This window comes from Oryx dammah, unplaced genomic scaffold (assembly GCF_014754425.2).
Source record: "Oryx dammah isolate SB20612 unplaced genomic scaffold, SCBI_Odam_1.1 HiC_scaffold_17, whole genome shotgun sequence".
Classification (NCBI taxonomy): Eukaryota; Metazoa; Chordata; class Mammalia; order Artiodactyla; family Bovidae; genus Oryx; species Oryx dammah.
In genome coordinates, this window is record NW_024070201.1 from 72,852,757 (window position 1) to 72,875,905 (window position 23,149).

At 50.7% G+C, this 23,149-nt stretch overlaps 2 protein-coding genes across 2 annotated transcripts in view; one reads left to right on the top strand and one right to left on the bottom strand.

Annotated features, from left to right (window-relative positions):
- Positions 1-8,090, top strand: part of PRDM11 (PR/SET domain 11) — a 50,989-nt gene extending 42,899 nt beyond the window's left edge. Inside the window, exons 6-7 of the mRNA XM_040259075.1 lie at positions 2,444-3,070; positions 4,076-8,090. Of these exons, the coding sequence (XP_040115009.1) occupies positions 2,444-3,070; positions 4,076-6,240 (2,792 nt within the window). The 3' untranslated portion in view covers positions 6,241-8,090. The remainder of the gene's footprint in view (positions 1-2,443; positions 3,071-4,075) is intronic.
- An 11,046-nt stretch (positions 8,091-19,136) lies between these two features.
- Positions 19,137-23,149, bottom strand: part of SYT13 (synaptotagmin 13) — a 41,621-nt gene continuing 37,608 nt past the window's right edge. Inside the window, exon 6 of the mRNA XM_040259076.1 lies at positions 19,137-23,020. Coding sequence (XP_040115010.1) covers positions 22,716-23,020 — 305 coding nt within the window. The 3' untranslated portion in view covers positions 19,137-22,715. The remainder of the gene's footprint in view (positions 23,021-23,149) is intronic.

The following is a 23,149-nucleotide window of genomic DNA, read 5'->3' on the forward strand; positions in this document are numbered from 1 at the left end:
ATCTGTCTGCCAAGATGTGTGCAGATACAGGAGGATGGAGTGTCGATTCCTGGCCAGACTGAGAAGTAGGAAATAGGGAGGAAACTGAAGCCACGAAGGGCAGGGTCAGAGCAGAGAATGGACTTGGCCCTGAAGCCCTTGGGAGTAGCCATAGGGCTCAGTGTCCTTTAGATGTGTCCATGTAACCTGGGGCTTCCCTTGTGGCTCAGCTGGTAAAGAGTCTGCCTGCAATGCGATGCGGGAGACCTGGGTTCAGTCCCTGGGTTGGGAAGATCCCCTGGAGAAGGGAAAGGCTACCCACTCCAGTGTTCTGGCCTAGAGAATTCCACGGACTGTACAGTCCATGGGGTCACAAAGAGTCAGACACGACTGAGTGACTTTCGCTGACTTTCGCTATGTAACCTGTAGCTTTGGCAGTCTCTGATACAGTTAGTGGTGTCTGAGATCTGTGTGCCTGTCCTGCTCTGGAGCAGGGAATCCCCCACGCTCAACCACTTAAGGTCTTACATGGAAGGAGACTTCTTTGTAATTGGAGGTTGGAGCCCTGCTAAAGTCCAGAGCTTGAATTATTAGTCCTTATTAAGTAGGAACTCTCATTGGGGGCTCGAGTGGTAAAGAATCCTCCTGCCAAAGCAGGAGATGCAAGAGATGCAGGTTCGATCCCTGGGTTGGGAAGATCCCCTGGGGAAGGAGATGGCAACCCACTCCAGTATTCTTGCCTGGGCAATCCCGTGGACAGAGGAGACCGGCAGGCTACAGTCCATAGGGTCACAAAGAGTTGGACACAACTGAGCAACTGAGCAGCTTTAAGTAGGAATATTAGTTGGAGCCCAGAACTGCTTCCTAAAGAGCATAAATTATTCCTTTGTGGTTATCTTTTAAGAACAGGATGCATCTATACATGTATTCAAAGACTTCATTTGTTATTTGTCCACTTTGGGTCATTGATTTACTTTGTGGTATTTCCCCCATATTTTATGGAGGCTTTAGAATCAATTCCATAATGTTTAAAGGTCTTCTTTGACCCACAGATTTTTTTTTCTGGGAGCCTTGACCCCAAAGAAATCTCCTGTTCATCCTAGAAAATTTGAATAACCTTGTCCCTGAGCAGGCAGCATCCACACATCTATAGCAATTTGTGCAACTGTATTAGCCATTTTGAAGAATCAGGCTAACATAATATATTGTTGGGGAGTTCAACAAGGTCTTTGACATCATTTACACGATAGAAAGAAATAGTAGAGGAAACGTCAGAATTGTCAGGTAAGGAAACACAGCGGCTGTATTTTGAGCGTGCGTTGTGGCCACGTGTCTTGCTTTATCATGCTAGAGGCTGTCCTCTTGGAGCCCACAGCAGCTATTGGTGTCCCTGACTTCCCTTTTCTTCCTGCCTTGGTCATCAGTGAGACCCACAGAGGTTCAGGCCATGCTTCCTCACATCATCCTATCTTTGGGTTACTGGAAGAATTAGAAAGGACAGTTGCTATAAGATGGACTTTGCCCTAAGGGATAGTCAGGGAGGAGGAAGAAGTGGGACTCAGTGCTTTGTGTACCTTTTACCAAGTTTGGCTTCCCTGGTGGTTCAGACAGTAAAGAATCTGCCTGTAATGCACGAGACACGGGTTTGATCCCTGGATCAGGAAGATCCCTGGAGAAGGAAATGACAACCCACTCCAGTACTCTTGCCTGGAAAATTCCACGGACAAAGGAGCCTGGCAGACTACAGTTCATGGGATCCCAAAGAGTCAGACGTGACTGAGCAACTATCAAGTGGAAGTAGCCATCTTCCAATTGCTAAGACTGGAGGGGAAGCCTGGAGGCATGAGAGCGCCTTCTGCACTTAGCTGAGCTATGTTGCCCCCCACTCAGCTTATCACGTGGGACGTCATCTTTTAGGATGATAGGATGGCGAGTTCCTTAACTTCCAACTCCCCATGCCTACAGCATTTGCTCAACTTATAAACATACCTGGGTTTGATCTCCAGGTTAGGAAGATCCCCTAGAGAAGGGAACGGCTTACTCACTCTAGTATTCTTGCCCGGAGAATCCCGTGGACGCTATAGTCCATGGGGTCGCAAAGAGTCAGACACAACTGAGCGACTTTCACTTTCACTTTTTGATACTTAAGGCTATGTTGAAACTGCCTCTTTAAAAGGAATTCTTACCACTTTTTGGGGCCCTCTGACTCCAGACCCCGTGATCCAGTTCTATTTCTTTCTACCATGTAAATGATGTCAAAGACCTTGGTGAACTCCCCAACCATATGTTAGGTTAGCCCGATTCTTCACTGAGTAATCTGCCCCGCTTTTGCCACACCTGCTGCACCAGGCCAGGCCCAGAGGGATACGTCAAGCGACTTCCTGACAGGAGCACTTTGTTTTCTGTTGGTTTCTCCTCTTCGGGGCTTTTCCCCACTTCCTCACACCCTGGTTTTCCTTCCTAGGAGAGAAGAGGTTGCAGAAGGAGAAGTCTGAGCAGGCTCTGGATAACCCAGAAGACCTGAGGGGTCCCCTTCACCTCCCTGTGTTGAGACAGGGCAAAAGTCCCTACAAGCGTGGCTTTGACGAGGGGGACATGCACCCCCAGGCCAAGAAGAAGAAAATTGACCTCATTTTCAAGGATGTGTTGGAGGCCTCACTGGAATCCGCAAAGGTAGAAGCCCACCAGCTCGCACTGAGCACTTCCCTGGTCATCAGGAAGGTCCCCAAGCAGCAGAATGATGCCTACGGCCAGTGTGCCATGACGATGTCGCACGGCGTGCAGAATGCCAGTCGGACCCAGGGGGATGGGGACTGGAAGATCCCCCAAGGGGCTTCCAAGGAGGCAGGCCCCCTGGAGGACGAAGAGGAGGAGCCTTCGTCGTTCAAGGCCGACAGTCCCGCCGAGGCCTCCCTTGCGTCCGACCCTCCCGAGCTGCCCACCACCTCCTTTTGCCCTAACTGTATTCGCCTAAAGAAGAAGGTCCGGGAACTCCAGGCCGAACTAGACATGCTTAAGTCTGGCACGCTTCCTGAGCCCCCCACCTTGCCAGCGCAGGTCCTGGAGCTCCCCGAGTTCTCAGACCCCGCAGGTAAGTTGGTGTGGATGAAATTGTTGTCCGAGGGAGGAACGTGCGGTGGACAGTGTGGAGGGGGGCCAGGCACTCCCTGGGGTGCCCCCTTCAGGGAGAGGCCTGGGAACTCAGAGGTGGGCACCGGTCGCAGTCCGTGCCCTCAGCTGCCTCCGACAGGCCGCCTTGCAGCTCCCGTGGGGGCTTCATGTCTTGCCCTTGTATCCTCCATGTCAATAAAGGAAATTCCGCTGCAGGAGGGGGTGTGTGCTGTGTTCTTGACCCGTTGCCTTTCTCCGGTGTCTTACCCCAAAGCCCAGCTTCTAAACTCAATCTTTCTCTTCTCTCCCAGTCCCAGGCAGGGTGTCCCGTGAGGGAGAGCCCCCGGCCCTCCTGATGGGAATGCAGGGCAATGACCTCCCTTTGCCCATTTCTCTTGGCTGCCTGGATCTTTTAGGGTTGCTCAACCACAAGGAAAGTTTCTCACTACACAGCTGAATTAGAGATTTACACAGCACTTCCTTTTTAACCACACCCCTTAGCTCAGAATGAGGTGTTGCAGCTCTTCCAAGCCTGTGTCTTAACTGCATTCTGATCCCCAACTCACTTGGGGCCCCAGCCGCCTTCATTTGAGGGCACCTTAGTGGTGTGACAAACAAGTCCCAGGTCCTCGCGGTCCCGCTGTGAAACCTGGGACGTGCTCTATTCCTCCACGGGCTCGGCTCTCCTAGTTTTCCTCTTCGGTGGATACAGAATATTTAAGATCCCTGAGCTCACGCTTGTGGAGGGTGAGGGCAGGCGGCCTGGAGCGTGGTGGTGGCCACCGGGGCTAATCCACAAAGAGGATGAGACGTGCATGGATGACAAGGATGCTTACAGATGAGTTCCAGGCTGGAATCCAGTCTGTTCCGCAGACTATGGCAGCTGCCTTCTGGACCTGTCCCTTCGTTTTGGAAGCGTCTATGTGCTTCCGTTTGTTTTTCTTCCCGGCAGATATGACGGGTTCCTTTCCCATTTGTCTTCCAGCCTCAGAGACCATGGTCTCCGGCCCGGCCATCATGGAGGACGATGACCAGGAGGTCGATTCCGCAGACGAGTCCGTCTCCAACGATATTATGACGGCCACCGACGAGCCCTCCAAGATGTCCTCGGCCGCCGGGCGCCGGATCCGGCGCTTCAAGCAGGAGTGGCTGAAGAAGTTCTGGTTCCTGCGGTACTCCCCGACCCTCAACGAGATGTGGTGCCACGTCTGCCGCCAATACACGGTGCAGTCCTCGCGCACCTCCGCCTTCATCATCGGCTCCAAGCAGTTCAAGATCCACACCATCAAGCTGCACAGCCAGAGCAACCTGCACAAGAAGTGCCTGCAGCTCTACAAGCTCCGCATGCACCCCGAGAAGACGGAGGAGATGTGTCGCAACATGACCCTGCTCTTCAACACCGCCTACCACCTGGCCCTGGAGGGCCGGCCGTACCTGGACTTCCGGCCGCTGGCCGAGCTGCTGCGGAAATGCGAGCTCAAGGTGGTGGACCAGTACATGAACGAGGGAGACTGCCAGATCCTCATCCATCACATCGCCCGGGCGCTGCGCGAAGACCTGGTGGAGCGCATCCGCCAGTCGCCATGCCTCAGCATCATCTTGGACGGGCAGAGCGATGACCTGCTGGCTGACACGGTGGCGGTCTACGTCCAGTACACCAGCAGCGACGGGCCGCCAGCCACGGAGTTCCTGTCTCTGCAGGAGCTGGGGTTCTCCAGCACAGAGAGCTATCTGCAGGCGCTGGACCGGGCCTTTTCCGCCTTGGGCATCCGCTTGCAGGACGAGAAGCCCACCGTGGGCTTGGGCATAGACGGGGCCAACGTCACAGCCAGCCTTCGGGCCAGCATGTTCATGACGATCCGCAAGACACTGCCCTGGCTGCTGTGCCTGCCCTTCATGGTGCACCGGCCCCATCTAGAGATCTTGGACGCCATCAGCGGGAAGGAGCTCCCCTGCCTGGAGGAACTGGAGAACAACCTGAAGCAGCTGCTCAGTTTCTACCGCTATTCGCCACGCCTCATGTGCGAGCTGCGGTCCACGGCGTCCACGCTGTGCGAGGAGACCGAGTTCCTGGGGGACATCCGGGCCGTGCGGTGGATCATCGGCGAGCAGAACGTCCTCAATGCCCTCATCAAGGACTACCTGGAGGTGGTCGCCCACCTCAAGGACGTCAGCAGCCAGACCCAGCGGGCGGACGCCTCGGCCATCGCCCTGGCTCTGCTGCAGTTCCTCATGGACTACCAGTCCATCAAGCTCATCTACTTCCTTCTGGATGTGATCGCCGTGCTCTCGCGCCTGGCCTACGTCTTCCAGGGCGAATACCTCCTGGTGTCCCAGGTGGATGACAAGATCGAGGAGGCCATCCAGGAGATCAGCCGGCTGGCCGACTCCCCCGGGGAATACCTGCAGGAGTTCGAGGAGAACTTCCGGGAGAGCTTCAACGGGATCGCCATGAAGAACCTCAGGGTGGCTGAAGCCAAGTTCCAGTCCATCCGGGAGAAGATCTGCCAGAAGACCCAAGTGATCCTAGCTCAGAGGTTCGATTCCCGCAGCCGGATCTTTGTGAAGGCCTGCCAGGTGTTCGACCTGGCTGCCTGGCCCCGGAACAGCGACGAGCTCCTGAGCTATGGCAAGGAGGACATGGTTCAGATCTTTGATCACCTGGAAGCCATCCCCACCTTCTCCCGGGATGTCTGCAGGGAAGGGCTGGACCCCCGGGGGAGTCTGCTGATGGAGTGGCGGGAACTCAAGGCTGATTACTATACCAAAAACGGCTTCAAAGACCTGATCGGCCACATTTCCAAGTACAAGCAGCGGTTTCCACTCTTGAACAAGATCATCCAGGTCCTCAAAGTCCTCCCCACCTCCACCGCTTGCTGCGAGAAAGGCCGAAACGCCCTGCAGCGAGTTCGCAAAAACCACCGCTCCCGCCTGACTCTGGAGCAGCTCAGCGACCTGTTGACCATTGCTGTCAACGGCCCTCCCATCGCCAGCTTCGATGCCAAGCGAGCCCTGGACAGCTGGTTCGAGGAGAAGTCTGGCAACAGCTACGCACTGTCCGCCGAGGTCCTCAGCAGGATGTCTGCCCTGGAGCAGAAGCCAGTGCTGCAGACCGTGGACCACGGGTCAGAGTTTTATCCGGATATTTAGGAAGCTGGCATTGCAGAGTTCACTAAGCTGTTGAATATTTTTTTAATCTATACTCATAAGCTTTGATATATTATATAAATATATATTATATTATATATATATCTATAAAAACCCACACTGAAAAAAATTTTAAAAACCAAGTGACACGTCCACCAGAAGCTACTGGGAGTTTTCAGATTGGAATAATGTCGGAAACTGACTCTTGTCTACAAAATTTGGCAGCTGTAACACACGTGGAAACTCATCTTCACTCACAGAAGCATGTGCTGGGGCTACACGGGCTCCCACCTGACTGTCAACCAACTCGCATAAGCTAAAATGACGGGTCAGTCATCGCCTTTAGGTAGCTCATTTTGTTTATGTTCTTGTTTGGGGGTTGAGAGGTTTGGGTTTGGGTGTATGTTCTTGCCTTTTTTTTTTTTTTTCTTGTTTGGTTTTACGAGGGGGATCTCTTGGCCTCTTGGCTGACATGCTGGTCTGGCAGAATCAGACCTCTGATCTTTGGATAGGGTGAGCTGTGTATCCGGATCAGGGTGTTCGACTTTATCCCCCTCCCACCCGGCTTGAGAGGTTTTCATTCATTCCCTGATGAGCGTTCCTTCACTGTCTCTGAATCAGAAGTGTCGGTTAGACTGTGACATCTGCCAGTCCCCACCTGTGTCACCTCTCCCGTCCCTGGGCTGAGTCCCTCCTTCCAGTCCCCTGGATCCTAAATATTTTACCTGTTATACTGAAGGCAAAACTGCCTCACAACGGAGCTTGAAATCCTGGGGAAAAGGGAGGACGTGAGCCCTTTGCATTCCTGTTTTTTACCTGGTGTGGGAGACCATAACAGAATTCCATTCAGATCCAGGGAATGTGGGGGAAATGAAGAGCCAAGAAGTCCAGACCCCAGTACAGCAACGATTTTTGGCTAAAAACACGTAAAATGAAAAGTATGTATTCAATTTACATGAATTATTTATACTCTGTCTTTATAATCGTATAATGTGTTTGGGGGTATATTATTTTTTCCTTTAATAATTGAGAAATGCCTGCTAGAGTTCAGTGGCAGGAGATGTCAATGCAAGTTGTGCCCTGGGTTATGCATAACTTTGATGAGAGTCTCTAGAGATTGGATTCTTCTTTTGCAATAAGGCTGATGACAAGCCCTGCAGCCTGGCAGGAAGGTAGTGGAAAAGTGGGGAATGTGTCTATGCCTGCAAACGCTTCCTTTTTTGAACAGGGTAGAGATGTCCTCAAAGAAAAGAATAAACAAGAAGTCAGACGGGACTCTCAAGGCATCAGCCTACACACACACACACACACACACACACACACACAGCTGAGATATAAGCTTTAGAAATAGCCACTTGCCTACTCCCTGAGGCAAGTAGTGGTTTCATCTAGAGGAGTCTTGATCAATGCTCTTTTGTTCATTTAATTACCAGTATACCTCGCAGGGGAGTTTTTTTTAAACAAATGTGCGTGAGCTGTTAAAAACTTCTGTCCGTGTTCCCACATCTGATGTGTGCATATCTGATCTGCAGAGGTCCTACGCTGTGGATGCAGGTTATGTCTGAGGGAAGGGAGGAAGACCTGCATTGTCTATTGTCTGTCTATAGGAGCCACCCCTCTCGTTTGGCAGAGGGTGGGCAAAGGATGGGATGATCTGGCCACAGGCAAGGCCTCGGTGTCCCCAACCTGCTCGGCTCAGACATTCGAAGACTGTGGTGGTTTCCTCCCTTCTTGGTTTATCTTGTCTCTGAGGCCTCGTGCCGCCGATGAGAGCCGGAGTGGAACTGTCAGCAACACTGAACATATCACCCCTTCTTCCTTGCCCCGCCAGACCTTCACCCCCACAGGCCCCCTCCCCCACCCCCATGGTCTTGGTGCTATGATAACTTTAGAATCATTGCTGCTAGTCAATAGCTTTTCATTATATAAATATATTATATATATTATATATTATTTTTGAAACTTTTTTTGTTTTCAACAGTGATGTAGCATGTTAAAACAAAACAAAACAAAACCAACCGGTTTTCTCCGACTGTCCCACTGCCGGGCCTCATATGCTGCCTTCTTCAACAAATCAATGCACCCCTGCCTGGTGACATTCACCCCTGATCCCCGCTCCCCAGTCTCACACGCTTTCCCACTCTCCTCTGAACTAGGAGAGAGTTAGCAGGAACCTGCAAGGAAAGACCCAAAGCCCTTTCTCCAGCTTTGAAATTCCCAACCTCGTGCACGTCACTTTAAGCCGATGTCTTCTCCTGCCATCCCCCTTGTCCGATCAGGGTCAGTATCTGTGGTCAAGTGCAAAGCACAAGGGTCCACCTTTCTCTCCTTGACTTCCTCTCCACCGCGCACCCAATCCACCGGGTCTGTGGGAGAGCTCCCTCTAGACATCACATGGACCGAGATGGGTCGAGGGGGAGCAGAGATGACTGGCAGGGTGGGCCTCCATAGGGATCAGAAACAGTAGTCGAGGTCCTTTCTTCTAGCCAACAGATGCCTTACGCCTGCCCCTGCCCACCCCTGAGCCTCCCCACCCACGACATCAGCAGACAGGCAGTCATCCCCTAGACCACCACTCATCGGAAAACCAGGAGGAAAGACTCGCCGATGACTGCCTGAGTACTGTGGCAGGGCCACAACCGTTTGCTCTCAGGAGGCCATGGCCAAAATTAGCTCCAGTTTTTATCCAGAGGAGAACGAATCCTTTGGGCCAATGCCAGTGTCTACCTTATCATTTCAGAGGAGCAGGAGCCGGCCACCCAGGCTCCAGACCTCGGAGAGGATGGGCTCTCTGGAGATTCCCGAAGTTTGGGAAGGCATCTTGAAAACTCCAGGTGCTCATGGCAGTCTGAAGGCCACTTTGCCTGGGGACAGGGAGCAATTTGGGTGACACACCACTACAATTGACACAGAGTCTTTACCCTCAGAATTTCCAGTGTTTCTATCCTGTGAATGCTGTGTGCAATTACCCATGGTTTTCACCCCAGGCGTTTCCACTCTCTGCCTCCGAGAAGGACTCCTAGGGTGTGGGGACTCTTGGGGTCTGCCCACATGCTTGGGCAGTCTAACCTCTCATCGATGAGTATAAAAAGCTGTGGCCAGGTGATCCTTGCATGCTGATAGACAAGAGACAGAGCCCTTAAATTCAACCCCTGGCTTAGGAGTGACAACCATTGACTTAGAAAAACAATGTTCGTGTCTCTGGAGTCAAGCTTGTCCTCATTGAGTTGACCAATTAGTGATTTTCTTTGGTTCATGGAGTGGGTGGGAAATGAGATCAGGTTTGTGGCCGATGGTGCCAAGCAGATACATCGCAGAGCTTGGGAGCCAGAAACCCTTGTAATTAAAAATGGTCTGCTTTTTCTCAATGGAGGGAAAAAACAAAAAGACCCTTTGCCATCTTGTATCTGTCTGTGAAATATGAGGCAGCCCAGCCCTGTCTGCAACTCTTGCCACTTGCCAATTTTCAAGTTTCACCTGCCTGGTTGGGTATTACAATCTGGGCATCCACAACACCAGCTATTTTTTTGTTTGTTTGTTTCTTTCTTCTTGGATGGCCGCTGGGCACATCTAGTGCTGGGCAGACCCTCATTTCCTCATCCTCACTGAAGGATGAGCGGAGGCTCTATCTCCTGGATCCCTGGTTAGTTGCATTCAGCGCTGAGCCCTGAATCTAGGGCGGTTGGAGGTCTCCACCCTGGCTCCCACCTAGTGTTTCCATGTTGAGTTGTCTTGCTGAGCCCCCTCTCCTTGACTTGCTTACGTTGCCCCTTTGACTTGGAGAAAGGACCTTATAATTATTTAAGGTGGTGTTTAAATATTTTCCATTTGTTTTGAAGTGTTGCCAAGAAGGAAAAAATAGGCAAAAGTGTGTCGAGTGCTGAAAATGATTGCAGAGGCTGAAGTGGACCAGACTTGGCCCAGCCTGTGCTGTGGAATGGGCGCTATTTTGACTATTTACCTGGAGCCTCGTGGGGTCCCAAAAGTGGCTTAGGGGTTGCAACAGAACTTCTCAATTCCTTCCCCTCTGTTTTCTCGCCTGTAGGAACAGGGATTCTGTATCTAGAGCTCGCTGTGGCTTCCGGTCTGACTTCCAAGTAGAATTCATGTTCTTTCTTGGTTCCTACACCCAGTTTGGACAGAAGGCTCTGGCCCTCATCCCCTCTCGCCCTTTCAAGCAGCAGGCCAGCCTGGAAAAGCCAAAGCAGGGAGGCCAGGCCTCCTTAGATGAGAAAAGCATGTTCACAAGGCAGGTGAGCTTGGGACAGCCCCATTTCCACCGCCAGCCTCCCCGAGGGAGGCGGGGCTGGCTCATGGCTTCTAGGCTGGCTTCCTCCTCCAGTCTTGAGGAGGGAAGATTATGTCCAGAGATCCGCAGGGGCCCTTCTCCTGCTTGGAGGAAGGCCTCTCTGCTCTCTGTGGACAAGGTGCTTTAGCTGAGTGTCTGGAGCTGTAATATTGTAAGAAACCTTTGAGGTGATCTTTGTGTGTTAGCCAGAGGGAGAAAAAGTGCCCTTTCGGGAGGAAAAATGGTACGGCCCTCCTCTTTCATCTGGCCCTCCCCACCCCCGCCCCATCCCTTCAAGTGGTATCGCCCTGGAAATACCTATGCAATCCAGTCTCCCTAGGAGAGTGCATGGAAGCAGGGGTATGTGCAGTGTATAATACAAATGCTACACATATATATTGTATATATGGACATATGCAGTACGTATACACACAGAGTAAGAGATGAAATCACGTCTATATATCTATAAATAATATCCTATATATTTATACATTTCTATGTTTTAAATAGATATAAAATATAGAGTCTATAGAGAGCTGGGAGAGCAGCAGGAAAGCCTGTCGCTGTGTTGTGAGAAGACAGAGGACATGGAGCCTTTGCAGGGGCACCCGGGGCAGCTGAGCAGGCGGGGTTTGCTGGGAATGGGGCCTCTTACCCGGAGTGTTGGAGAGGAGAGTAGCCAGGCCCCGGCCCTCTCCCATGCACTTTTCTCTCCTTTTCCACACGCAGGCTTAGTCTGAGGTCGAAAGGAGATCCTCACCCCCTGGGCTCCCTCCAGAAATGTCCCCTTTGCCCCCTAACAAGCCTCCGCTTGGGTGGTCCCTGCTGCCCAGCAGTAGGATGTGGCCTCTGACCCCCTGGGAGAGGGACCCTGCACACTTTCCCCCGATACCCACTCCCCCACAAGAACGAGCAGCACTGGTGGCAATAAGAAAGCTGCAAATGGGACCGAGACGGGTCCAAGAGAAATGCCGCCGCCCCCACCTCCCCACTTTAGATGCTTTTTGCTGCCCCCCACCCCCACCCTGGAGGCCAAACCTCTGAAGTACAGCCGTCCTGGCCTCCCTCGCCCACTCTTTCATTGCCTGCCAGGGCAGCATCACCAGTCAGCGCTGCCCACCATCCAGAGGCTTTCCGGCTAGGGCGGGCGGGGAGAGGGGGTGTCAACTAATGGGAAAGGGTGAGAGAGACATATCCGCACACTCATAAATTCAGTGGCAACTCAAGTTCAGAAGCAGGGCTTTGGCCCAGCCCACTTTGCACAGCTGCTGCTGCTGGCTGCACTCAGGATGGCGCCCCCCACCCTCTCTTGTGCCCAGTGACCCCCTGGCCCTACCTGCGCCGCCGTTAACAGGCAGGTCTAGTTCACGTACACTGTTCTGATTCTGTGACTCGAGGCAGAGGCTGAGCCAGACGCCCCAAGCTCATCCAAGCTCATCCACTTCCGCCGGGGAGGGTGCCTCCCTCGGCTTGGCCCAGCCCCTGCTCCTGGATGGCCGGGACTTCTGGGGGCCCGAGGGGGCACCGGTGCCACCGGCTGCGTGACGAAGGGCCTGTGCAGCCCTGACGGGATCAGAAATCCGTTTCACTTCCAAGTTCCTCTCATGATTGTTTCTTTCCCCGCCGGGGAGGTAGAGGAGGAGGGGCCGATGGGGCCACAGAGGATGGGAGATAGAGCGCGGCCACACCCTCTGCCCTCTAGGCCAGCCTCTGCCTTTTGGGCTTGTCTCCTGCCTCCGAGCCTCCTCTGACCTCCGTCCTACACTTCCATACCATTTACCAAGGTACCTCAGTCTCCAGCAGAGCCCCCCCATACCTGCAGTCTGGGGCGGGGGGCGTCTGTTCTGCCAATGCCCACCTCTTCACTCCACGTCCACCCTGGTCTCCTTGAGCCACCGCAAGCTGCCAACCGGGTCTCCGAACACCCTCCAGTGCCTGGCTCAAGAGAGACCAGGCCCGGCCCGAGCCTTCCTCCCGCTGCGGGGGGTCAGACCCGTGGCCAGGGGATGGGCATCCTCGGGTAGCAATCCCACAATGCACTGTACCTCAGAGAGAGAGCATCCTCGGGGCATCAAGGGCGCCGGGCCCTCCGTCCAGAGGAGGACGGCCGGTCACTACACTGCTCCCCAAAAGACAAGGGCCAGGCTGCCCTCGGGGCACCCTCAGTTTCTTCACTTTTGTCTCTCTGGAAGAGCCAGCAGTCTGATTCCGTCTTTTTCAGCCCCGTCGTCTCTCTCCTCTTCTCCACCCCCACGCTGCTGAACCGTTTCATTTCAATCACAGAGGAAAATAAAGTGGGGGTGGGGGGAAATACCTAGGAGTCTATTATCACATACATATTAATATGTTAATACTTTCTTTCTTAAAAAATAAAAAAACCCTCGATGTTATTATTTTGCAGACTACGCTTTATAGTACCTGTGTGACGGGGCCTAGGACACTGGATACAAATAGAGCTATGTTGGTTTATCATAATATGTACGCAGAAACTTTCCTTTTGTCATATTATCCTTGTAATGTAAGAAGATTGTTAATAAAAGCATTTAAATTTACTCACCGAGGTCGGATCTCTGCCTTCTTGTCTTTCTCCCAGCCCGTGCCCAGGGTGATTCAGAATGAGTCCCACGCTTGGGTGTCAGGTGAGACTGCCTGCCTGCTCCCTGGTCAGCAGCAACTGGAAGAGGCCTTCTAAGTCCTATTCTTGCTGTTCTTACTTTTCCACTATTCAAGGCCACTTCCAGCTGGTAACCTACACACCTCACTCACCCGTCTGGCCAAAAAGAGGTGTCACCAAAACCGTTTAAAATAAATCTCTCGCCCCCACACACATTTACCCCACAAAATTCTCAGAGCTATTGCAGATGAGACAGGCAGGCAGGCAGGCAAAGTCGCTTTAGTCGTGTCTGACTCTGTATGACCCTAGGGACCGCTGCAGTCTGCCAAACTCCTCTGTCCATGGGATTCTCCAGGCAAGAATAGTGCAATGGGTTGCCATGCCCTCCTGCAGGGGAACTTGGATGAACAGTGTTCTAATTCTCCATCCAACCACCTGCATGATTCTCCACTGGCAAACTTCTTCCCCAGGGAGTGTCCTTCCCAACAGTTTGCTAATGGCACTGGTTCAGAGGTGGGTGATAAGTGATGTTTGGCCCAAATTGTCTTAGAAAGATGGGCATACTTTGGAGAAAAACGTAGAAAATTGTTTGTAGTATTTCCTCCTGGGACCTGAGCCCTCCTCTCAGCTCCTTTCCGCTCCAGCTCAGCTTCCGGTCACGGGCCGTCCCTCTCCTCTTTTCTGAACCTCTACCTGCTCAGTGCCTGCCATCGTCCCTCCAGCCCCTCAGTGACTCAGAGCTTTCTGTCGTGAAGGCCATTCCACAGTCTCCACAGAATGTTCACTTCTCTTCTTTTCCCAGGGCAGAAAGAGCAAACGGGTACAGCTGTCCACGTCTAATCAGCCCAGGTGAACTGGGGTCGGCCCTGCCCCACTGCTGGCCATTGGATCTGACCTACACTGGCAGCTGGAAGGCAAGGGAAAGATAAATCTTCCATTGGCCCTGAGCTGGGTCTCCCCAAAGCAAGGCTTGGAGGATGTGGCAAGGGGGGAGGCCCAGTCCACTTCCCCTCCTCCCTCCCCACAGCTGCCCCCAGCTTCCCTCTCCAAGGTTCAAAAGGCAAGTTGAGTTCACCCCAGAGAGAAGACTCAGGGAACTGGCCTGAAGACCCACTGCTATGTGAGTTTCTACAGTGACCCTTTGAAAACACAGACCCAGTTAGGGTCTCTTCCCAGTTCAGGACCCTCTAAAGGTTTCTCATCGCTCCCATCCCAAAGTCCTGATCACAACCCATCAGTCTGCATGGTCCAGCCCCTGCCAGCCTCCCAGCCTCCTGGTTCCTTCTCTGCCCGTGCTCCCTGGCCTCCTCTCTGTTGCCCCAAGCTCACAGAGCTCCCTTCCATTGCAGGACTTCCCAGCTCAGTGTGCCCCCTGTCTGAGATGGTTTTCCCCAGGACGGTTGCCTGGCTGAGCTCTTTTCATCTTTTAAGTGTCAGATAAAATGTCTCCTTTTCAGGGGGTCTTTCCTGATCACACCCTTGAGGCATTATTCATCTTTCCTCCTGATGTTTTCATTTACAGATCTTATCTCCAGTCTTCAGCTATGTAACACGTGTGTGTGTGCCTGTGTGTGTGTTCTACGTCTGGTCTTCCTCCTTTAGACCATGAAGGCCACAATAGAAAAGTAGAGACTTTTTAATACCACTGTGTGTGGTTGCTATCACATCCTCACATAATAGGCACCCAATCAGTGTTCAGAAGCTCCAATACTTTGGCCACCTGATGCAAAGACCTGACTCACTGGGAAAGACCCTGATGCTGGGAAAGATTGAAGGCAGGAGGAGAAGGGGACGACAGAGGATGAGATGGTTGGATGGCATCACCGACTCAATGGACATGAGTATGAGCAAGCTCCGGGAGTTGGTGATGGACAGGGAAGCCTGGTGTGCTGCAGTCCATGGGGTCGCGAAGATTTGGACACGACTGAGCGACTGAACTGAATTGAATCCATGTTTATTGAACGGATGAATGAATGAGTGTAACTTTTACCTGCCTGATGAAAGTGCAGTCCCAGCAATGCTGTGTTGGTCACCGTAGAGACCTCAGATGCCTCCACTTTGCCTGTCTCTGTCTCAGTTTCCTCACTTGACTAGGGGACCCCTGCACCTGACCGCTGGCAACATCTGGCCCCAACCCAGCCCTTTCTCTTCAGAGCTGAGGTGGCACCTGAGGCGCTTACTTGAGTTCTCTTCCACCCCAACTTGCACTTGTCCTTTAGACAATGTCCCACGGCCCTCAGGCAGGTGCTCCCAGGTCTTCTTAGATAACAGAATCTTTCCAGTCCCTTCCAGCATGGTAACTGTCTGGGTTCGTGGTTTCAGATAGCCTTTTTAAACAACTGCCTACGCATCTGTGGCCTTTCCAGTAAAGACTCTGCTCACGGGCTCTAAACCACAGCCGGGACTTTAGGGTTAGAGCAGTGTTGTTGTTCAGCTGCTAAGTCATGTCTGATTCTTTGTGACCCCTTGGACTGCAGCACACCAGGCTTCCCTGTCCTTTGCAGTCTCCCAGAGTTTGTTCAAATTCATGTCCATTGAGTCGGTGATGCTACCCAACAATCTTATCCTCTGTCGCCCCCTTCTCTTCTTGCCCTCAAGCTTTCCCAGCGTCAAGGTATTTTTCAACGAGCTGGCTCTTCACATCAGATGGCCAAAAGACTGGAGTTTCAACTTCAGCATCAGTCCTTCCAATGAATATTCAGGGTTGATTTCCTTTAGGATTAATTGACTGGTTGGATCTCCTTGCAGTCCAAGGGACTCTCAAGAGTCATCAACACCATAATTCAAAAGCTTCAGTTCTTTAGCCCTCAGCCTTCGTTATGGTCCAACTATCACATTCATACCTGACTACTGAAAAAACTATAGCTTTGACTATATGGAACTTTGTTGGCAAAGTGATGTCTCTGCTTTTTAATATGCTGTCTAGGATTGTCATAGTTTTGAGTGGTACCAGCTTCAAATTTCCCCCTCGGCCTCTTGCAAGCTGCGAGGCCTTTGCCAAGTCACGTATCCAAGTCTGCATCTTCTGGGCTCAGCACAGAGCAGACACTTCGAACACGATGAGCAGGTTCATTATCGTCATTCCCGTTACCTCTCACATCAGGGTGAAATAGAGGCTAGGAAGCCTAGGTTTCCCTTTTTTCACCTAGAATTCCAGGGCCTAGCCTGGCTGAGGGAGTGCTTGTTACTTTTCAATACAGAGCCACCAATAGTTATCTCACAGCTGGAGTGGCAACCTCTGCCTCGACCCTCCTTTTCTTCTCAGCCTGGAGAGAGGACTTCAGGGCACCGTCTTCTGGTCGAGAGCTCAATTCACCTGACCCTTGAGGGCAAAGAGACCACAAAGAGAGTTGGTTTGCTTTTGGTGGGGAAAACCAGGTTTCTCCTGGCTTGTTCCTGGTTTGAATCCCTGCGTTTCTAAAACAGGATTCTGCCATCATCCACTTGTCCTAAGACACCAAGGGAGAACGTTGGGAAACTGGGATGGAGAGCCAGGCTCCAGCCACTCTGCCTTGAGAAGAGACTTCACCCGGTTGAGGACGAGCCACTACTAGACTGCTTTCTATAACAAAGTCTGGCTTCCAGTCCTAAGTCTGGCTTCGTCCCACCTCCTCCCAGGTAGGCACCTGTCTCCATCTCTGGCTTCGGAATGATGCTGAGGACCCTGCCAGGGACTACCTGTGCTGGCTCCTCTTTAGGAGATGAGGGATGGGTGCAGGGGGCAGTTCTCCAAGGCTGGTATCAAGAAAACCCCACCCCCTAAATCCATCCACAGCCACATCCTATGGCTCTTCCCTTGCCAGGCATCTGCCCAGGGTGGTAGAAAGAACAGATGCTAGGGTTCTGAGCTCTTGAAATGGTGTTGCTTCCAGTTGACTCTAAAAAATAGAAACTCTTGTGTGGAAAAATCACCACCAGCTCCATTAGCAAGTAAGCACATGAGAAGAGAATGACTCAGAGCCTCAGGTAATGTCACATACTGTCTGGAAGAGCAAGTGGCTGTCAGGAAACCTGGCCCAGGGCAGGGAAGGCAGGTACCCGTGTACTTGGGTTTAGTTCACTTTACACATGAGATTGGAGGCCAAGGATACACATGAGAAGTCTCAATTACCAAATCATAACACATTAAATTTTGAAGAGTGATCATTTTGTCCAAATTTATTTTACAGATGTGGGCATAAGCCCAGAGGCAAGCAACTTACCCAGAGCCATGAAGGCAGTGACAGAGACCAGCTGGGTTGCCCAGCTCCTAAATGCAGTGCTCTAGACTTGAGTTATTTCATAGGCTGGAGCAGAGTTTGTTATTTAAGGTGGTTCAGTGGGAAGCCCAGTATAAAATCATCCCTAAACTCTTCTTGCCTCTTCCGTTTTTATATTTGGTAAATCCAGATTCTCAAATCTTAGTTTTGGGCTTCAGAGCCCATTTGGGTTCGATCCCCGGGTTGGGAAGATTCCCTGGAGAAAGAAATGGCAACCCACTCCAGTATTCTTGCCTGGAAAATTTCATGGACGGAGGAGACTGGGAGGCTACAATCCATGGGGTTGCCAAGAGTCAGACAGGACTGAGCGACTGAGCACATCAGGGGCCATATTCACAGTTACCTGTGAAACACAGTCTACACAATATTTGGTACATGGGATAAGAGCCACTTTTCCTTTTAATACGGAAATAAAAATCCTGGCTGTCATTAAAATATAACATATATAATATAAAATAAGGAATTACATGTACAGACCTGGAAAGTGAAGCCTTTCTTTATGGCTCATTTATCCTTTTTAAGAGGGCTTCCCAGGAGGTACTAGTGGTAAAGAATATGCCTGCCAATGCCAGAAATGCAAGAGATGTGGATTCGATCCCTGGGCCAGGAAGATCCCCTGGAGTAGAAAATGGCAATCTGCTTTAGTATTCTTGCCTGGAAAATTCCATGGTCAGAGGAGCCTGGCAGGCTACAGTCTATGGGGCCACAGAGAGTCGGACACAACTGAGGGATTTAAGCAGCAGCATCCTTTTTCAGAGCCTTTGGTTTTAATTCCTCATAAACTGCCTGATTTCCTACTGACCTGAAAATTCAGGCCCTTCCCCTGGCTCAATGTCTGAGCCTCTTCCTCTTGAAGGCAGGGTGGCAGCAGCCACGAGGAGGCCTTAAGATGATAGGACTCTGAAGTTCCCTTGTCCCTGCCGGCCACCTAGAGCACAGCTCAGCCACTGCCCTGCCTCTTCCAGTGATGGGGGTATTTCTTTGGGGGTATGTTAGAGGAAACAGTTTCCATCTTTCCTTGTCAAGAATAAAGTTCAAGCCCCAAGAGGCCTTGCCTGAGAACATTCACAGCAGCAGTTCCTCCAACACACAAAAAAAGAGAGAAATATCTAAACATGTGTCAATAGGGGAATGCGATTGTGGCATATTCATGCAATGGAAAATAACACAGCAGCAAAAGTAAAGGAACTAGAGCTACAGAAATCTGCATGGAGGAAGCTCAAAATTTTAACGTGGAGCAAAAATAATGTGATACAATTTGAAATTAAAAACACAAACTACTCTATGAGGTTTACACATACATGTAGTAAAAATAGAAAGAAAGGTTTGGGGTGAGAAATCCCAAGTTCAGGATGGTGATGTCCTGAGTGAGAGGCTAAGGGGATTTCAACTATATTTGTCAAGTTTTATAAAACTTGGCAGGAGTCCACGTGTGTTTATAGGATTATTTTTCTGCATTGCCTATGTCTAAAGTTTTTTATTTGTTATATTTTTATGCTTCATCTTTTAAAAAATATTTGTTTGTTCACCGATGGCTGCACAGGGTCTTCACTGCCGGGCACGGGCTTCCCAGTGTGGTGGCTTCTCTTGTTCTGGAGCACAGGTTCTAGGTGTGTGGGCTTCAGTAGCTGTGGTGCGTGGGGTCATTAGGAAGTTGATTCATCACCACTGGACTATCAGGGAAATCCATGTCCAAAGTAAGAAACAGGAACTTACACACATGCACACACTAGGCAGCTGACCCTGTTAGAAGTTATTTATTTACCACTGCAAGGTTTTTGCTCCAAAGTATGACACCAGACATATGAGTACAACATCTCATGCGTCTTTTTGTGCTTCGGTTCATGATTGCAGAATAGACACAGCATTGACAACAGGAAACACAGGCAGCAAAAACGGATCACAAGGACTAGGTCTTTTTTGGCGGTCCTCACCTCCGATTGGTGTAGGCTGCAGTCTCCCGCTGCCCAGGACTCCTTTATATCCCAAAGGAGCTGCCCCGGAGGACTGCTCTCCCACCTAGCTCTCTCTACACAGCATCAACTGGGGGAGATTCATCATTACTCAGTCTACACCAAGAGTCATATCTCAGATTGAAATGGGCAGATGCGTGCAAGGTCTTGATCAATAGGCACTCAACAAATATATAGGGACTTGATGTAAGAAGTGAGTCGCAAGATGAATGAGATTAGACTCCACATCCGTAGTTTTCTACCGCATCGCCGTATCTGTGACAAAGTCAGATCACCACGTGGGCAACAGCCCAGTCGGAGACAGTTTCTCCCTTTATTTTCATCTCTGCTTCATGCACTTAGAAAATGCTCCCTGGCAAAGGACCAAGTGTTTCTTTTAAAGAAAAGATTGGATGCATTCGCACAGACCCAATTACTCTAATCTGGTAGTCAATTGCAAAAGTATCTGGTACAAGGTGAGTGGATGCAAAGATTACTGAAGTTTTTTCATCTGCAAGTCTGATATCTCTGGGTAATTTAAAATTCACTGAGATGGAGTTCTGATGGGAAACACAGCTTTTATATTCTCATCTATATATCCTCATCCTTATAGTTCACTATGCTAATTATTTACATAAAGTAAAATTAAAGGGAAAATCACTCAGCTGTGTCCGACTCTTTACAACCCCATGGACTGCAGCCTACCAAGCTCCTCTGTCCATGGGATTCTCCAGTCAAGAATACTGGAGTGGGTTGCCATTCCCTTCTCCAGGGGATCTTCCCGACCCAGGGATTGAACCTGGTCTCCATGACTGCAGGCAGATTCTTTACCATCTGAGCCACCAGGAAAGCCCAATTATTTACACAGTGAGCTATAAATTATCATTAGGTGAACGGTAATACTCAACATTATGAATTTCTAGGCCAGCTGCTAAGGCAAGGACCTTACCATTGAGAACTCAATTAGGTCTCAGATTTGCATTCAAGTTAGATAAAAATGTGTATTTTTCCTCCTACTCCCCTACCCATCTTTCATTCACTAATTCATTCAACACATTTTTATTAAGGGTTGATGTACTCTAGGTGTTTGGAATACACCAGTGCACACAACGGGCAAACCCACCTGCAAAATCTGTCTTATTTCTGTTTAGTGAGATGAAGGCTGACAATGAAGATGTCAGGCAGTGACATGTGACTCCTTTCAAGGACACCCATTTCGTCTGGATTCTGGAAAACGAAAACTTTGACACCAAAGAAATGAATGCCTCATGATATTCATGGGGTGGAGCTGATGGCTGTGGGTGGAGCTGATATTCTGGCATCATGGGCCCCGAGAGCTCACTGCAAACATCCTTTGGTGTGACTGTATGGCAGGCTCTTGGACTTAGAAGGAAGTAGAACCCACCTTTCCTGATGTTAAGTCTAGGATCCAGACTCCTCTGAATTAGAGTAGCAGTTGTCACCAAGAACTGACTGCTGGTCAGCTTACACAAGGGAGGCTTTGCTCTGTTTTGGCATGCCAACCAAAAAAGGGAGGCCAAAGTGGTGAGAGGGCTCTCAAAAGATGTGTTGTAGAAAGTCAGTGACCCATGCCTTGCCTAAAAAACACTTGGCAGGAAGTGGCCAGACTTAATGGGAGAAATGTCCAATTATGTGAAAGATCTTCTCATTTATGAGGTATGAGAGATTGTTACTGTTCCTTCAGGGGATCGGCAGAAGTTCTCTAAATGCTTTCCTACTGCTGTCCAGAAAGGAAAAGTGGTGACAAAAAATGACACGTCTCTGCTCAAATTCTCAGGCAGAGACCAAGAATGACTTGACTTGTTACCGGACTGAAGGCAAGGAATTCTTTTCTAGATCAGGGACCCAGGGTGACCTCTGAAGACCCAGAGTTTGGCTGTCAGTATTAAAAAGTCCAGATGCGGAGTCCGTGGTTCTAGAAATGTCTGGCACTTGCCAGGGATGCTCAGCTGCCAACATGAAGCTTAAAAATGATCTGCTGGTGGCCTCGGAGTTTGTTTCTGGTGAGGGGTGCCTGTGGCATGGGAGCACAATTTCATCTATTGCATCATTCAGAGACCAAGCTGCCATATCATTAGGCTGCGTTTACGGATGGTCAGCAACAGAACCCAGAAATACTGGTACCTAGGCAAATATTACATCCACTCGAGCAAGGCTCATAATATTGTAATTAATGATGTGGACAGCTATTTGGAATAATCAGTTAGCGATGTGAAACCTAGCTGCTGATTATTTACTAATTAAAGTGACAGATCCTAAACACAGCGAGAGGCACACTTGAAAAGATCTCCTATCCTCTTCCCCTCCCACAGACCCAGACTAAGTTAACGTGCACCCCAGATGGAATTCCTCCTCACGCGGCTGGGAGGCTGAGAAGGAAGGAGTCTGACTCAGAGGGTCACTTTGGTGATGCTGGTGGACATGACAAGTAGTGCCCAGTAACCAATGGGGGAATCCCAGCTACTCCTGGTCAGGGAAGGGCTCCCTAAGAGATGAAACAATACAGTTATTCAATAGAAAGCACAAAATTCAGTCCAAGAGCAGGATCCAAAAGAGCACAAACGACAACATTAAGAATTCAAATGATTAAAATAAAAAACGGAGGTTCCTAAATTTCACACCATGGTTGAAATGTCCAGCGATGGCACTGGCTGCCCCAGGGAGTTGGGGGCCCAACGAGGACTGTGAAACCGAGTTGGGGGTTTTGTGAAAAGGATTTCTCCAAACGCAGTGCTCCAGCTTCTTCATCCAAACCACTCTGTGCTTGTTAAAGACGCAGGCTCCTGGGGTCCAGCCAGGATGATGGATTTGGAATGTCTAAAGCAGGGTCTGGGAATCTGCTGGTGATTCTTCACACACTGTTTGGGAACTGCTGGGTTAGTGCCTTGGGTCAGTAGCACGATTTCATGCCGGCTGACTTTCCATCCCGCCCTGACCATCTCTAATTCTTTTGAGATGATCCAGGATACAGCATTTCTGTCATCCTTTTTGAAATGCTTATTTTTAAAAAGCCACATTCTTTGCATCCGTGATTTCCCCAATTCAGCTTTCTCTGCATCTGACACCCACTGTAAAACCTCCACACGAATCGTATTTGATAAGCATCTCTTTCAATAACACAGATCAGCAAAATGTGTTCCTTCTGACCCACATGTCCTGTCTCCGTCCTTGCTCATTCTTAAGAAACAGGAGTGTGATGGGAGAGGAAGAGGGTCCTGGTCTCTGCACACATGTCTTTCTTCTGGTGTCAGAATGGGGGTGGGGCACAAGAGGAGAGGGCAGGGGGTAGTGGGGTGGGGAAGGGGCAGATTGTGCCCCAGGAGGGCGGCGGCTTGGGTGGCTGCCTAGAGGTGCAGCTGATGCCACATGGCAATCTGCCGGCGCGGGTTCTTCAGCATCTCCTCCCAGTGGCTGCGCTCGGAGCCCGAGGCGTGCAGGCCCAGGCTGCAGTGGCCAAGCACACAGCTCTGCCCCTCGGCGCCCAGGCCCAGCACGTCCAGCTCCACGCTGGAAGCCCGCAGCAGGTCATCCGGCAGCTCGAACATGATCATCTCGTTCCACACGGGGTTGATCTTGTGCTTGGCTCGTTTCGTCTGCTTCTTCTTCAGCTTTCGAGCCTGGTGCTTTAAGGTCACCTTGACAGAGACATCTGGGGAGGGGCGGAGGAAAGAGACAGAGAGAGGGGCCAGGAGTGAGCTTCTGGGGTCTGAGGCGGGGAGAGCTGGGGTCGTGCTGCCTCTTGGGGATGGAGAGACAGGGTCTCTGGCTCTAGATCCTC